Source organism: Oncorhynchus nerka, linkage group LG12 (genome assembly GCF_034236695.1).
Source record: "Oncorhynchus nerka isolate Pitt River linkage group LG12, Oner_Uvic_2.0, whole genome shotgun sequence".
NCBI classification, from domain to species: domain Eukaryota; kingdom Metazoa; phylum Chordata; class Actinopteri; order Salmoniformes; family Salmonidae; genus Oncorhynchus; species Oncorhynchus nerka.
Genome location: NC_088407.1, coordinates 79,234,779 through 79,252,906, shown reverse-complemented (window position 1 = coordinate 79,252,906; position 18,128 = coordinate 79,234,779). Strand labels below are relative to the sequence as shown.

General features: G+C 43.6%; 1 protein-coding gene across 6 annotated transcripts in view; it reads right to left on the bottom strand.

Moving 5' to 3' along the window:
• LOC115138843 (DNA (cytosine-5)-methyltransferase 3A-like) overlaps positions 1 to 18,128 on the bottom strand; it is an 84,611-nt gene that overhangs the window by 17,681 nt on the left and 48,802 nt on the right. For all 6 annotated transcript variants that reach the window (XM_065025818.1, XM_065025820.1, XM_065025819.1 and 3 more), the window contains 7 exons: positions 11,747 to 11,986; positions 11,174 to 11,332; positions 10,815 to 10,922; positions 3,928 to 4,084; positions 3,064 to 3,213; positions 2,486 to 2,530; positions 958 to 1,037 (listed from right to left, as the gene is read on the bottom strand). In XM_065025818.1, the coding sequence (XP_064881890.1) occupies positions 958 to 1,037; positions 2,486 to 2,530; positions 3,064 to 3,213; positions 3,928 to 4,084; positions 10,815 to 10,922; positions 11,174 to 11,332; positions 11,747 to 11,986 (939 nt within the window). The remainder of the gene's footprint in view (positions 1 to 957; positions 1,038 to 2,485; positions 2,531 to 3,063; positions 3,214 to 3,927; positions 4,085 to 10,814; positions 10,923 to 11,173; positions 11,333 to 11,746; positions 11,987 to 18,128) is intronic.

Below are 18,128 nucleotides of genomic sequence, written 5' to 3'. Positions count from 1 at the left end.
TGTTCTTTTACAATCTCCACCCGGGCACAGCCAGAAGGGGACCCCTCAGAGCCTGGTTCCTTCTAGGTTTCTTCCTAGGTTCTGGCCTTACTAGGGAGTTTTTACTAGCCACCGTGCTTCTACATCTGTATTGTTTGCTGTTTGGGTTTTTTCGCTGGGTTTCTGTAGGGAAACTTTGTGACAAAGGCTTTATAAATAAATGTGATTTATTTATTGAAGTCAGCACTCCTGCTGCAGACACTTGATACATAGAGCCCTCCTACAGCTAGTCATGACCCCTAAAGGTAGCACTGACCCCTACAGCTAGTCCTGACCCCTAAAGGTAGCACTGACCCCTACAGCTAGTCCTGACCCCTAAAGGTAGCACTGACCCCTACAGCTAGTCCTGACCCCTAAAGGTAGCACTGACCCCTACAGCTAGTCCTGACCCCTAAAGGTAGCACTGACCCCTACAGATAGTCCTGACCCCTAAAGGTAGCACTGACCCCTACAACTAGTCCTGACCCCTAAAGGTTGCACTGACCCCTACAGCTAGTCCTGACCCCTAAAGGTAGCACTGACCCCTACAGCTAGACCTGACCCCTAAAGGTAGCACTGACCCCTACAGCTAGTCCTGACCCCTAAAGGTAGCACTGACTCCGACAGCTAGCATTGACGCCTACAACTGGTCCTGACTCCTACAGCTAACACTGACTCCTACAACTGGTCCTGACTCCTACAGCTAATCCTGACTCCTACAGCTAGTCCTGACTCCTACAGCTAATCCTGACTCCTACAGCTAGTTCTGACTCCTACAGCTAGTCCTGACTCCTACAGCTAGTCCTGACTCCTACAACTAGTCCTGACTCCTACAGCTAGTCCTGACTCCTACAGCTAGTCCTGACTCCTACAACTAGTTCTGACTCCTACAGCTAGTCCTGACTTCATGGTCTCGATGGCCTCTTCTTCTCTCCTTACCTTACAGCTCTGGCACATTCCTCCAGCAAACAGAGGGTGTTCACGGGAAACATTCAAACTTCCACAGGAGATGCAGATGTCTGTGGAGAAAGACAGAATGTAATTGGTGCAAGCCAGAGACGTAGTGGTAAAACCAACAAGTGGGTAAACCCTGATCGCTCAGAGATGTAAATCAATAAGTGGGTAACTAATCTCTGATGGAGACACGGTGCTTTAACATAATAGGCGCCTAGCAACTACTTACAAAAGAAAAAGGTGCGTAAACAGAGTCCTTTATCAACATTTATACAACGGGTGGGTCTAATCCTGAATGCTGATTGGTTAAAACCGCATTCCAGCCAGTGTCTATTCCACAAGTTACCACCAGCTAAATCTATGATGTTAAAATGCCTATTTACTCTGTTTCACCTGACTGCACAATCCACTGTCAAGAAAGTTCAATGCCCACAAGACCAACTGGAGGTCTGAAAATCCCACTGCCATGCACCCAGCCTTGGATCCAAAAGGAATAATTGAACAGATGTGAGAAGAATGTACATTTCATAAGGAAAGCCAATGTGCTTTGAGGATATAAAATAGTCCCTTCGTTCCGTTTGATGCCCACTGAACACGAGCCTGGCTACCTGAACATGACCCTGGCTGCCTGAACATGACCCTGACTGTCTGAACATGACCTTGGCTGCCTGAACACGACCCTGACTGTCTGTACACGACCCTGGCTGTTTGAATACGACCCTGGCTGTCTGAACACGACCCTGACTGTCTGAACACGACCCTGGCTGCCTGAACATGACCCTGGCTGTCTGAACACGACCCTGGCTGTCTGAACACGACCCTGGCTGTCTGAACACGACCCTGGCTGCCTGTACACGACCCTGACTGTCTGAACATGACCCTGGCTGCCTGAACACGACCCTGACTGTCTGTACACGACCCTGGCTGTCTGAACACGACCCTGGCTGTCTGAACACGACCCTGGCTGTCTGAACACGACCCTGGCTGTCTGAACACGAGCCTGGCTGTCTGAACACGAGCCTGGCTGTCTGAACACGACCCAGACTGTCTGAACATGACCCTGGCTGTCTGAACACGACCCTGGCTGTCTGAACACAACCCTGGCTGTCTGAACATGAGCCTGGCTGTCTGAACACGACCCTGGCTGTCTGAACACGACCCTGGCTGTCTGAACAAGACCCAGGCTGTCTGAACACGACCCTGGCTGTCTGAACACGACCCTGGCTGTCTGAACACGACCCTGGCTGTCTGTACACGACCCTGGCTGTCTGTACACGACCCTGGCTGTCTGTACACGACGCTGGCTGTCTGAACACGACCCTGGCTGTCTGAACACGACCCTGGCTGTCTGTACACGACCCTGGCTGTCTGAACACGACCCTGGCTGTCTGAACACGTCCCTGGCTGTCTGTATACGACCCTGGCTGTCTGAACACGACCCTGGCTGTCTGAACACGACCCTGGCTGTCTGAACACGACCCTGGCTGTCTGAACACAGAGACAGAACACTTACCCTCTATGCTTCTGCACTTCTGTCTCACTTCATACACAAGTCTCTCTGGAAACAGACAGACAGTTTCAGATCAGGATATGATATGCATGTTTGTTGTATCATTCGTGGGGGACAACATGTTTACTGTTGTTTACATCTGCAGACAGATACATCTTTACAGACGACATCTTCAAGATATGTAAAAAATATAAATAAATCTGCAGACATACTTCCTCCTACCCTTCCATTTGCTTCACATATATTAAATAGATCTATCTACAATATAAAGTGTATTATAACGAGAGTTAGGCTGAGTACATTTATAACAACTACATAAAAGCTAGATAAGAGCTACATAACATTTACCAGCTACATAACATACAACACCTACACTCATTAACAGATTTGATGTGTTAACCCTTTGACTTCTAGTACAAGCACCTGCTAACCTGTCACCACACACACACACACACACACACACACACACACACACACACACACACACACACACACACACACACAGCCCTGAGATCCTCCCTGAGGAGGAAGTATATAGGGGTCACAACCCCTATTTAAGCCACTTAAAGGAGCCGCCTTACCTCTCGTCCCCTCATCAATCATCTCCTTGACCTTGGGTTTCTCGGCTGCTGTGCTTTTGCGAGGCTTTTTGGCTGGAGGGGGCGTGTAGGCTGCCGCCTCTGGCTCCACCCAGACGTCAGGGTACACCTCCTTATATGGGTTACGCTCCTCTGGTGGGCGGGGCATATGAGTAAGACAATAAACACCTCTGATAAGCAGAGGAAAACAGAGTACTTGCAAAGGACAACCCAAGTCAGATTCTTTATTTCCCCATTATGTGCCATGTTAGCTGTTGTGTAATACATCTAGCATATGGTGTAGAAATTGAGCTTCCGCTTTCTTTGTGGCGCTCATTTCGGTAACACTTTACTTAAAGCCTGCCGGTATATTGGATTATTACTTGTTTATAAGCGTGTAGGTAGGTAGGGGCGGTAGGTAGCCCAGCGGCTAAGGAGTTGGACCTGTAGCCGCAAGGTGGCCAGTCTGAATCCCGGGCCAGGCGCTGGAAAAAAGGGGGGAATTGATCTGGCAACTGGAGGGCTGCTGGGATCACATCCTAAAGACATTCCCCTACCGTTGGGCCCTTGAGCAAGGCCCTTATCCCCACAACATGCTCTCCAGCTGCAGTCTGGCCCTGTACTTCTCTCAACTGTGTGTGATGTGTGCTGTCTCGGTGGGAGTTGAGAAGGGAGCAGAGGACACATTTCACTTGGCCACTGTAACGTGGACACTTCAATGGTATTGTAGGTATGAGCCTTCACGTCTTATTAGAAGGGTTGTAACATGATATGAGCTTCTCTTGCCTTCAGGTGGCTCTAAGCTCAGGTGATTTCCAATATATTCACTACAAATCATTGTAAAATAAACATGAAACTCTAACTTACCTTCTGGTGGCTCTAGGCCCTTGGGCCCGGTGGGTTGGAAGCCTGTCATAGCCCAATCTATCATCTGGTTGTTGTGTAGATCCACTGACTTGGAGGTGTCTGTCTCATCGCTCTCTGGACAGGCAAGGAAGGCTTTGCCTGCACGGGTGCTAGCCACCTGCAAAGAGACATGACCTGTCAGTGTTTTCATAATTTCATCACGTGTGTGTGTGTGTGTGTGTGTGTGTGTGTGTGTGTGTGTGTGTGTGTGTGTACGTACAGTGGGGTCCGAAATTATTGACACCCTTGATAAAGATGAGCAAAAATGACTGTGTAAAATAAATAATTAAAATGCTGAGCTATATTGTATGCAAATTATATTATTTTATACTCATTTTATACTAATACAATTGCTTTGTGTTGCTTAAGAAGTAAAACAGCTCTATTTTCGTGTCATTTAACAAATGTAAATGCCTGGAGTTTTCTAAAAGTTATTGGCACTTGGATTGGAACTGGTGCTTTGGTCAGATAATATGAGCTCTTTGGCCACGCACACCAGTGGTGGGTTTGGTGTCTAAATGAGAAGGGATCCGTAGAAAATAACCCAATACCTACTTTAAACCAGTGGTGGGTTTGGTGTCTAAATGAGAACGGATCCGTAGAAAATAACCCAATACCTACTTTAAACCAGTGGTGGGTTTGGTGTCTAAATGAGAACGGATCCGTAGAAAATAACCCAATACCTACTTTAAACCAGTGGTGGGTTTGGTGTCTAAATGAGAACGGATCTGTAGAAAATAACCCAATACCTACTTTAAACCAGTGGTGGGTTTGGCGTCTAAATGAGAACGGATCTGTAGAAAATAACCCAATACCTACTTTAAACCAGTGGTGGGTTTGGTGTCTAAATGAGAACGGATCCGTAGAAAATAACCCAATACCTACTTTAAACCAGTGGTGGGTTTGGTGTCTAAATGAGAACGGATCTGTAGAAAATAACCCAATACCTACTTTAAACCAGTGGTGGGTTTGGTGTCTAAATGAGAACGGAGCCGTAGAAAATAACCCAATACCTACTTTAAACCAGTGGTGGGTTTGGTGTCTAAATGAGAACGGATCTGTAGAAAATAACCCAATACCTACTTTAAACCAGTGGTGGGTTTGGTGTCTAAATGAGAACGGATCCGTAGAAAATAACCCAATACCTACTTTAAACCAGTGGTGGGTTTGGTGTCTAAATGAGAACGGATCCGTAGAAAATAACCCAATACCTACTTTAAACCAGTGGTGGGTTTGGTGTCTAAATGAGAACGGATCCGTAGAAAATAACCCAATACCTACTTTAAACCAGTGGTGGGTTTGGCGTCTAAATGAGAACGGATCCGTAGAAAATAACCCAATACCTACTTTAAACCAGTGGTGGGTTTGGCGTCTAAATGAGAACGGATCCGTAGAAAATAACCCAATACCTACTTTAAACCAGTGGTGGGTTTGGCGTCTAAATGAGAACGGATCTGTAGAAAATAACCCAATACCTACTTTAAACCAGTGGTGGGTTTGGCGTCTAAATGAGAACGGATCTGTAGAAAATAACCCAATACCTACTTTAAACCAGTGGTGGGTTTGGCGTCTAAATGAGAACGGATCTGTAGAAAATAACCCAATACCTACTTTAAACCAGTGGTGGGTTTGGCGTCTAAATGAGAACGGATCTGTAGAAAATAACCCAATACCTACTTTAAAATATGGTGGTGGATCTTTTTGTTTCCTTTTTTGTTTACACCGATCCTTGTTAAGGTCAACGGCATCATGAACTTTACTCAGTACCAGGACATTTGAAATGTTGAAAACGTGTGGTTTGAATGGAAGAGGGCAGTCCATAAGTGCAGACAAAGGATATCAAGGGTCTGTAAAGTTTCTGTATGGAGGAAGGGTCTAAGATCCCTCCCAATGTGTTCTCCAACTAATAAAGCATTTTAGAAAAAGCTCAGTGCCGTTATCCTCACAAGGTGAGGTATTGAAAGGTATTGAAAACGTGGTGTCAATACATTTTACTCCCATTTTTTTGAGAAAAAAAGATTACTTGTTAAACAAAATCGCTTTCTCTGAGCAATTGTATTAGTATAGAATACTATAATTCCCCAATTTTTGGGAGCATACAATATAGCTCAGTATCTAAATTGTTTATTTTATACAGTCATTTATGCTCGTCTTTATCAAGGGTGTCAATAATTTCATAGCCCACTGTATGTACAGGGCATTCGCAAAGTATTCAAACCCCTTCCCTTTTTCCACATTTTCTTACGTTACAGCCTTATTCTAAAATGGATTAAATAAAACATTTCCCTCATCAATCTACACACAATACCCCATAATGACAAAGTGAAAACAGTTTATACACATGTATTAAATATAAAAAACAGAAATGCTTTTGCTTTGACACTCGAAATTGAGCTCAGGTGCATCCTGTTTCCATTGGTCATCCTTGAGATGTTTCTACAACTTGATTGGAGTCCACTGTGGTAAATCCAATTGATTGGACATGATTTGGAAAGGCACACACTTGTCTATATAAGGTCCCACAGTTGACAGTGCATGTCCGCAAAAGCAAAAACCAAGCCATGAGGTCGAAGTAATTGTCCGTGGAGCTCCGAGACAGGATTGTGTCGAGGCGCAGACCTGGGGAAGAGTACCAAAACATGTCTGCAGCATTGAAGGTCCCCAAGAACACAGTGGCCTCCATCATTCTTAAAAAGAAGAAGTTTTTAACCACCAAGACTCTTCCTAGACCTGGCCGCCCAGCAAAACTTAGCAATTGGGGGAGAAGGGTCTTGGTCAGGGAGGTGACCAAGAACCCGATGGTCACTCTGACAGAGCCCCTCTTTAAAGATGGGAGAACCTTCCAGAAGGACAACCATCTCTGCAGCACTCCACCAATTAGGCCTTAATGGTAGATTGCCCAGACGGAAGCCACTCCTCAGAAAAAGGCACATGACAGCCTGCTTGGAGTTTGCCAAAAGGTACCTAAAGGGCTCCCAGACCATGAGAAACAATATTCTCTGGTCTGATGAAACCAAGATTGAACTCTTTGGCCTGAATGCCAAGAGTCACATCTGGCGGAAAACTCACACCATCCCTACAGTAAAGTATGGTGGAGACAGCATCATGCTGTGGGGATGTTTTTCAGCAGCAAGGACTGGGAGACTAATCAGGATTGAGGGAAAGATGTAGCAAAGTACAGAGAGATCCTTGATGAAAACCTGCTCCAGAGCGCTCAGGACCTCAGACTGGAACGAAGTTTCACCTTCCAACAGCACAACAACCCTAAGCACACAGTCATGACACCGCAGGAGTGGCTTTGGGACAAGTCTCTGAATATCCTTGGGTGGACCATCCAGAGCCCGGACTTGAACCCGATCAAACATTTAAGTCATTTAGCAGACGCTCTTATCCAGAGCATCTCTGGAGCATCCAAACATCTCTGGAGAGACCCAAAAATAGCTGTGCAGCAATGCTCCCCATCCAACCTGACAGAGCTTGACAGGATCTGCAGAGAAGAATGGGAGAAACTCCCCAAATACAGGTGTGCCAACCTTGTAGCGTCGTAGCCCATAAGAATCAAGGCTGAAATCGCTGCCAAAGGTGCATCAACAAAGTACTGGGTAAGGGATTTGAATACTTATGCAAATGAAATATTTCAGTTTTTAATTTGTAATAAATTTGCAAAAAGTTCTTAAAACCTGTTTTTGATTTGTCATTATGGGGTTTGTGTTTAGATTGATGAGGAAAAAAAAATGTAATCCATTTTAGAATAAGGCTGTAGTGTAACAAAACGTAGAAAAAGTCAAGGGGTCTGAATACTTTCCCAATGCACTGTATGTATGTATACTAGCAGGTATTTACATTGACATTTTAGTCATTTAGCAGACGCTCTTATCCAGAGAGATTTACAGTAATGAGTCATTTAGCAGACGCTCTTATCCAGAGAGATTTACAGTAATGAGTAATTTAGCAGACGCTCTTATCCAGAGAGATTTACAGTAACGAGTCATTTAGCAGACGCTCTTATCCAGAGAGATTTACAGTATTGAGTCATTTAGCAGACACTCTTATCCAGAGAGATTTACAGTATTGAGTCATTTAGCAGACGCTCTTATCCAGAGAGATTTACAGTATTGAGTCATTTAGCAGACACTCTTATCCAGAGAGATTTACAGTATTGAGTCATTTAGCAGACACTCTTATCCAGAGAGATTTACAGTATTGAGTCATTTAGCAGACGCTCTTATCCAGAGAGATTTACAGTATTGAGTCATTTAGCAGACACTCTTATCCAGAGAGATTTACAGTATTGAGTCATTTAGCAGACACTCTTATCCAGAGAGATTTACAGTATTGAGTCATTTAGCAGACACTCTTATCCAGAGAGATTTACAGTAATGAGTCATTTAGCAGACGCTCTTATCCAGAGAGATTTACAGTAACGAGTCATTTAGCAGACGCTCTTATCCAGAGAGATTTACAGTATTGAGTCATTTAGCAGACACTCTTATCCAGAGAGATTTACAGTATTGAGTCATTTAGTAGACACTCTTATCCAGAGAGATTTACAGTAATGAGTCATTTAGCAGACACTCTTATCCAGAGAGATTTACAGTAACGAGTCATTTAGCAGACACTCTTATCCAGAGAGATTTACAGTATTGAGTCATTTAGCAGACGCTCTTATCCAGAGAGATTTACAGTATTGAGTCATTTAGCAGACACTCTTATCCAGAGAGATTTACAGTATTGAGTCATTTAGCAGACACTCTTATCCAGAGAGATTTACAGTATTGAGTCATTTAGCAGACACTCTTATCCAGAGAGATTTACAGTATTGAGTCATTTAGCAGACACTCTTATCCAGAGAGATTTACAGTAATGAGTCATTTAGCAGACGCTCTTATCCAGAGAGATTTACAGTAACGAGTCATTTAGCAGACGCTCTTATCCAGAGAGATTTACAGTATTGAGTCATTTAGCAGACACTCTTATCCAGAGAGATTTACAGTATTGAGTCATTTAGCAGACGCTCTTATCCAGAGAGATTTACAGTAATGAGTCATTTAGCAGACGCTCTTATCCAGAGATTTACAGTAATGAGTAATTTAGCAGACGCTCTTATCCAGAGAGATTTACAGTAACGAGTCATTTAGCAGACGCTCTTATCCAGAGAGATTTACAGTATTGAGTCATTTAGCAGACGCTCTTATCCAGAGAGATTTACAGTAACGAGTCATTTAGCAGACACTCTTATCCAGAGAGATTTACAGTATTGAGTCATTTAGCAGACGCTCTTATCCAGAGAGATTTACAGTAATGAGTCATTTAGCAGACGCTCTTATCCAGAGAGATTTAGAGTAACGAGTCATTTAGCAGACGCTCTTATCCAGAGAGATTTACAGTATTGAGTCATTTAGCAGACACTCTTATCCAGAGAGATTTACAGTAATGAGTCATTTAGCAGACACTCTTATCCAGAGAGATTTACAGTAACGAGTCATTTAGCAGACACTTATCCAGAGAGATTTCTTATCATTTAGCAGATGATTTACAGTATTGAGTCATTTAGCAGATGCTCTTATCCAGAGAGATTTACAGTATTGAGTCATTTAGCAGACACTCTTATCCAGAGAGATTTACAGTATTGAGTCATTTAGCAGACACTCTTATCCAGAGAGATTTACAGTATTGAGTCATTTAGCAGACACTCTTATCCAGAGAGATTTACAGTATTGAGTCATTTAGCAGACACTCTTATCCAGAGAGATTTACAGTAATGAGTCATTTAGCAGACACTCTTATCCAGAGAGATTTACAGTAACGAGTCATTTAGCAGACGCTCTTATCCAGAGAGATTTACAGTATTGAGTCATTTAGCAGACACTCTTATCCAGAGAGATTTACAGTATTGAGTCATTTAGCAGACGCTCTTATCCAGAGAGATTTACAGTAATGAGTCATTTAGCAGACGCTCTTATCCAGAGATTTACAGTAAGTATTATAAGCCTCTGTCATTACTACAGAGTACACCTTCTTGGAGCCATTCTATAATAATAATAATTTGGTGAGTGCTTATTTGTCTTACTTCACACATATACAAGTGAGTATTATACGCAGGTGTGAATTAGAAATGTGTTTTTTACACATCCCAACTCCCCCTGCGACTCCCTCGGAGAGTGGATCACGGCCAGGGTCAGCAATTATCATCACCGGACCTGGAGCCAATTAGAGTTTAGGGCCTTGCTCAATGGCACATCGGCATCACCATTCTAGAGGGTTTGATGCCTCTTTCAACAGTCTATGGCAGGGGAATGGTTTACCAAGAAAAACTTCCAAAATGACTAAAGAACTCATCTCTTTTTGACCTTAGATGTGGTAAATTTGGAGTGTTCAAAATTATTATAAGTATGTTCCGGCCACCCGAAAATTCCTCTCAGACAAAAATCGGACCCCGCGGCTGAATCTAGTTGCCTACCTATGGTCTATGGTTTTGAGATGTGCTGTATCTTTGAGCTATCCCTCCCAGCACACAAAGCTGGTAGACATGACATTATCACAATCAAACTACAACCATTACAATGAAATTATAATCCATTACAACCAGATTATAATCAATTACAACAAGATTATAATCCATTACAACCAGATTATAATCCATTACAACCAGATTATAATCCATTACAACCAGATTATAATCCATTACAAACCAGATTATAATCCATTACAAACCAGATTATAATCCAGGTCTAGTTGTGAACTGGTAATAATGAGGTCATTTCAAACAGTTTAACCCGCTGCGAAGACTGTGATGGGAAACGACTGAATACTGTGAATGAAACAATGAAAGCTAACCCCGTACTGACCTGTAGCACCTCGTAGATGGCTTTCTTATACATGGGCTGCTTGATGAAGGTGGGCTGATGGAAGGCGTTGGAGAAGGAACTGAAAGGCAACAGTTTCTCTACACACACCTGTACAACACAACATTGTCATTGATCTTTTGAATTTATTTTTTAATTAGTGGAACAGAAATGGTGTTTATAACGGGTGGTGTTCAGTAGGGTAATCTGTAGCAAAACGTTTAAACCGTTTAAAACGGAAAATGACAGTTTTTTATTGGGCAAATTAATCCAGGTAGTCCCTTCCAGTTCCACTCTGTTTTCATCTGTTTGTTGCCTACTGAACACAACACTGTTTCCCTGTTTTACAGTTTTTTACTCACCACTGAGAATTTTCCGTCACCGAACCACATGACCCATCGTGTCCCCTCGGCGGCTCGGCTGCGTCCGGTCATCCACCAGGAGACAATACGACCAGGCCACCAGGAAAACCCCCTCAGCTTCCCCCACACCAGCTCCCCAATGCCGAAATCCCGCCCGTCCTACAGCACAACAACAACAACGGTCAACAACAATAACACCACCAGGGGTTCCAGAGTGGAGCAGCAGTCTAAGGCACTGCATCTCAATGCTAGAGGCGTCACTACAGACCCTGGTTCGATTCCAGGCTGTATCACAACCGTCTGTGATTGGGGTAGGTCGATATTGTAAATAAGAATTTGTTCTTAACTGACTTGCCTAGTTAAATAAAGGTTAAATAAATACATAAAAGGAGAACCCCCTCAGCTTCCCCCACACCAGCTCCCCAATGCCAAAACCACACCTGTACTACAGGGATCATCACATACCCATACTAACAAACAACAATGTACTCACTGAACTATCAGTCAGTGTCTGGTGGATGACCGTCTGCTAAATGGTATACATTATATGTAATTGCTACACCGTGTGTTTACCTCATACTCCGGCTCAGTATCGGCAATCTTGGGGGATGTCTTGTCCCCTCCTGCCATGGGGACAGGTTCAGGTGTGGTGGCCACAGTCGGGGACGCTGGGTCCGTGGGCTGCTGTTGTTGTTGTTGTTGCTGGTGGGGTGTGATGACTGACACCTCTTCTTTCTGTTCAGGCTCAGGCTCCATCTCCTCATGGTCCTCCATTAAGTTCAACACTGACACCAGTTGGGCTTTTTTCTCTGCCTGAAACACCACAGAGACAGGGGACAGGGAGAGGTCACTTTTCTCTGCCTGAAACACCACAGTGCATATACAGTGCCTTGCGAAAGTATTCGGCCCCCTTGAACTTTGCGACCTTTTGCCACATTTCAGGCTTCAAACATAAAGATATAAAACTGTATTTTTTTGTGAAGAATCAACAACAAGTGGGACACAATCATGAAGTGGAACGACATTTATTGGATATTTCAAACTTTTTTAACAAATCAAAAACTGAAATATTGGGCATGCAAAATTATTCAGCCCCCTTAAGTTAATACTTTGTAGCGCCACCCTTTGCTGCGATTACAGCTGTAAGTCGCTTGGGGTATGTCTCTATCAGTTTTGCACATCGAGAGACTGAATTTTTTTCCCATTCCTCCTTGCAAAACAGCTCGAGCTCAGTGAGGTTGGCTGGAGAGCATTTGTGAACAGCAGTTTTCAGTTCTTTCCACAGATTCTCGATTGGATTCAGGTTTGGACTTTGACTTGGCCATTCTAACACCTGGATATGTTTATTTTTGAACCATTCCATTGTAGATTTTGCTTTATGTTTTGGATCATTGTCTTGTTGGAAGACAAATCTCCGTCCCAGTCTCAGGTCTTTTGCAGACTCCATCAGGTTTTCTTCCAGAATGGTCCTGTATTTGGCTCCATCCATCTTCCCATCAATTTTAACCATCTTCCCTGTCCCTGCTGAAGAAAAGCAGGCCCAAACCATGATGCTGCCACCACCATGTTTGACAGTGGGGATGGTGTGTTCAGGGTGATGAGCTGTGTTGCTTTTACGCCAAACATAACGTTTTTGCATTGTTGCCAAAAAGTTCAATTTTGGTTTCATCTGACCAGAGCACCTTCTTCCACATGTTTGGTGTGTCTCCCAGGTGGCTTGTGGCAAACTTTAAACAACACTTTTTATGGATATCTTTAAGAAATGGCTTTCTTCTTGCCACTCTTCCATAGGCCAGATTTGTGCAATATACGACTGATTGTTGTCCTATGGACAGAGTCTCCCACCTCAGCTGTAGATCTCTGCAGTTCATCCAGAGTGATCATGGGCCTCTTGGCTGCATCTCTGATCAGTCTTCTCCTTGTATGAGCTGAAAGTTTAGAGGGACGGCCAGGTCTTGGTAGATTTGCAGTGGTCTGATACTCCTTCCATTTCAATATTATCGCTTGCACAGTGCTCCTTGGGATGTTTAAAGCTTGGGAAATCTTTTTGTATCCAAATCCGGCTTTAAACTTCTTCACAACAGTATCTCGGACCTGCCTGGTGTGTTCCTTGTTCTTCATGATGCTCTCTGCGCTTTTAACCTGTTGCTCCTACCCTCTACTTTTTTGAACATTTTGTTAAAAATCGCGCAACATTTCAGCGCCCTGCTACTCATGCCAGGAATATAGTACGTTCATATGGTTAGAATGTGTGGATAGGAAACCCTCGGACGTTTTTAAAACTGGTTAAATCACGACTGTGGCTATTACATAACGTGCGTTACATCGGAAAGCGCAGGAAAACCTGATCACAGAAAATGGAAATAAATATCCTTGCGCCACTTCAAGCAATTGTTAACAGTGAGCCGAATTAGATAAGACCGAACATTCAACTCCCACAGCATCCCCATGTTGTCTAGAGTCTTGTGAATTGAATCCTCTTTGATTCTTGGTTGAACCGAAAGAGGGGCACGACTTACCTCCGGTCTCCGCCCAGATCATTCCGGAAGAGCTCTCTCCTGAAATTTTTTCCAAGACGACAGCTAATGATATTTACATCGCCTACGGATGATTTTTATCGCTTATTAACGTTTACTAATACCTAAAGTAGCATTACAAACGTATTTCGAAGTGTTTTGTGAAAGTTTATCGTCTACTTTTTGAATTTTAAAAATGACGTTACGTTGTGAAATCGCAGTTTTTTCGTTTATCACACAGTCTACATATAACGATATCTTGGCTTTATATGGCCCGATTTAATCGAAATAAAGACCCAATAGTGTTTATGGGACATCTAGGAGTGCCAACAAAGAAGATGGTGAAAGGTAATGACTGTTTTCTATTTTATTGTGCGGTTTGTGTAACGCCGAAATGCTAATTATTTTGTTTACGTCCCCTGCTGTGCTTTTCTGTTGTAGTGTATTGGTGCATGCTATCAGATAATAGATTCTCATGCTGTCGCCGAAAAGCATTTTAAAAATCTGACTTGTTGCCTGGATTCACAACGAGTGTAGCTTTAATTTGATACCCTGCATGTGTATTTTAATGAACTTTTGAGTTTTAACTAATACTATTAGCATTTAGCGTAGCACATTTGCATTTCCAGAGCTCTAGTTGGGACGCAAGCGTCCCAACTAGAGGCAAGAGGTTAACGGACCTCTGAGACTATCACAGTGCAGGTGCATTTATACGGAGACTTGATTACACTTACTTAATACTTATTTTCCACCACAATTTGCAAATAAATTAATTCTTCCTCTTCCTCTTTATCCCTGGGTGACTTACTTGGTAGAGCATGGCACTTACAATCTCAGAGTTGTGGGTTCAATTCCCGCTTGGGCCACCCATGCAAAAATGTATACACACACACACACACACACACACACACAAACAGTGGGGCAAAAAGTATTTAGTCAGCCACCAATTGTGCAAGTTCTCCAACTTAAAAAGATCAGAGAGGCCTGTAATTTTCATCATAGGTACACTTCAACTATGACAGAAAAAATGAGGAAAAAAATCCAGAAAATCACATTGTAGGATTTGTAATTAATTTATTTGCAAATTATGGTGGAAAATAAGTATTTGGTCAATAACAAAACTTTATCTCAATACGTTGTTATATACCCTTTGTTGGCAATGACAGAGGTCAAACGTTTTCTGTAAGTCTTCACAAGGTTTTCACACACTATTGCTGGTATTTTGGCCCATTCCTGCATGCAGATGATGTTTTGGGGCTGTTGCTGAGTAACACGGATTTTCAACTCCCTCCAAAGATTTTCTATGGGGTTGAGATCTGGAGAATGGCTAGGCCACTCCAGGACCTTGAAATGCTTCTTACGAAGCAGTGGTTCCAAAACTTTTTGGGTCCAAGACCCCATTTTGATTTCAATTTATTTTTGCGACCCCACCATGTAAAAAAAAAAAGGTTATGTAATCAAAGGCCAATGTTTACTTCTTTAATTGGGGCTATGACAATTTATTACAAATCAGTGTGACAGTACTTTTTGACAGTATTTCAATCTGAAGGAAGTATGGTTTGAAGTGAATTAAATGCATTAGAAAGGTATTGGGAAGTTCAGAAGATCATCAGCCAATAATTGGGTATAATCTTCTTTGTAGAAATGTACCCCTCAGCCTGATTTAGTGCCTGGTCTAATCTTTCCCCCTCAGTCTGATTTAGTGCCTGGTCTAAATCTTTCCCCCTCAGCCTGATTTAGTGCCTGGTCTAAATCTTTCCCCCTTAGTCCGTTTAGTGCCTGGTCTAAATCTTTCCCCCTCAGCCTGATTTAGTGCCTGGGCGAAATCTTTCCCCCTCAGTCTGATTTAGTGCCTGGTCTAAATCTTTCCCCCTCAGCCTGATTTAGTGCCTGGGCGAAATCTTTCCCCCTGCCTGATTTAGTGCCTGGGCGAAATCTTTCCCCCTCAGTCTGATTTAGTGCCTGGTCTAAATCTTTCCCCCTCAGCCTGATTTAGTGCCTGGTCTAAATCTTTCCCCCTCGGCCTGATTTAGTGCCTGGTCTAATCTTTCCCCCTCAGCCTGATTTAGTGCCTGGTCTAAATCTTTCCCCCTCAGCCTGATTTAGTGCCTGGGCTAAACCTTTTCCCTTTTTTTCAGTTTCTCTTGCGACCCCATTTTCAAATCAGTTGACCCGTGACCCCTAGTATGGGAAACACTGGGTTAATGGGACAAACTCTCTGCAATTTCATTAGCAATCATCTGACAACAACCCATGTATACTTGGACTCCCGAGTGGCACAGCGGTCTAAGGCACTGCATCTCAGTGCTTGAGGTGTCACCACAGACACAACCGTCCGTGATTGGGAGTCCCATAGGGTGGCGCACAAATGGCCCAGCATTGTCCAGGTTTAGCCGGTGTAGGCCGTCATTGTAAATAAGAATTTGTTCTTATTAGTTAAATAAAGGTTAAAAATATATTTCTATGTATTTTACATCCACTTTGTAGCTAAACCTAACATAGCAGGCATAAAAGAAACACCTGAAACTTGATCCCCTTCATACTGGTCTTGACAGGAAGAAAACATGTTGGGGAGGTTCTCTTCTGTACTGTTCAACCAATCCAGTAAATGTGGAGGAGGAGTTAAGATGAAGTGTCTCCTTGTTAACGTTCAAAAGAGGAAGTTGTGTCACAGGCTCTTTTGAAAACTGGAACGTCCCCAGTTGTTGGGGACTCGACAGAGGCTACTTTACAGCAAACAACTTATTTACATCACTACAATACTGGTTTTCAATTCTCAGAACTGTACAGCAAAGTCTCCCCTCAAGACTGCACACAGAGAAGCCAATCACCAGTAGGATCAGGACTACACACAGACAGGTCAATCACCAGTAGGATCAGGACTACACACAGACAGGTCAATCACCAGTAGGATCAGGACTACACACAGACAGGTCAATCACCAGTAGGATCAGGACTACACACAGAGAGGTCAATCACCAGTAGGATCAGGACTACACACAGACAGGTCAATCACCAGTAGGATCAGGACTACACACAGACAGGTCAATCACCAGTAGGATCAGGACTACACACAGACAGGTCAATCACCAGTAGGATCAGGACTACACACAGGCAGGTCAATCACCAGTAGGATCAGGACTACACACAGACAGGTCAATCACCAGTAGGATCAGGACTACACACAGACAGGTCAATCACCAGTAGGATCAGGACTACACACAGACAGGTCAATCACCAGTAGGATCAGGACTACACACAGACAGGTCAATCACCAGTAGGATCAGGACTACACACAGAGAGGTCAATCACCAGTAGGATCAGGACTACACACAGACAGGTCAATCACCAGTAGGATCAGGACTACACACAGACAGGTCAATCACCAGTAGGATCAAGACTGCACACAGAGAAGTCAATCACCAGTAGGATCAGGACTACACACAGAGAGGTCAATCACCAGTAGGATCAGGACTACACACAGACAGGTCAATCACCAGTAGGATCAGGACTACACATAGACAGGTCAATCACCAGTAGGATCAGGACTACACACAGAGAGGTCAATCACCAGTAGGATCAGGACTACACACAGAGGTCAATCACCAGTAGGATCAGGACTACACACAGACAAGCCAATCACCAGTAGGATCAGGACTACACACAGACAGGTCAATCACCAGTAGGATCAGGACTACACACAGACAGGTCAATCACCAGTAGGATCAGGACTACACACAGAGAGGTCAATCACCAGTAGGATCAGGACTACACACAGACAGGTCAATCACCAGTAGGATCAGGACTACACACAGAGAGGTCAATCACCAGTAGGATCAGGACTACACACAGAGGTCAATCACCAGTAGGATCAGGACTACACACAGACAGGTCAATCACCAGTAGGATCAGGACTACACACAGACAAGCCAATCACCAGTAGGATCAGGACTACACACAGACAGGTCAATCACCAGTAGGATCAGGACTACACACAGAGAGGTCAATTACCAGTAGGAATAAAAGTCAGGACTACACACAGACAAGCCAATCACCAGTAGGATCAGGACTACACACAGAGAGGTCAATCACCAGTAGGATCAGGACTACACAGAGAGGTCAATTACCAGTAGGTATAGGAGTCAGGACTACACACAGAGAGGTCAATCACCAGTAGGATCAGGACTACACACAGACAAGCCAATTACCAGTAGGTATAGGAATCAGGACTACACACAGAGAGGTCAATTACCAGTAGGTATAGGAGTCAGGACTACACACAGAGAGGTCAATCACCAGTAGGATCAGGACTACACACAGAGGTCAATCACCAGTAGGATCAGGACTACACACAGACAAGCCAATCACCAGTAGGATCAGGACTACACACAGACAGGTCAATCACCAGTAGGATCAGGACTACACACAGACAGGTCAAT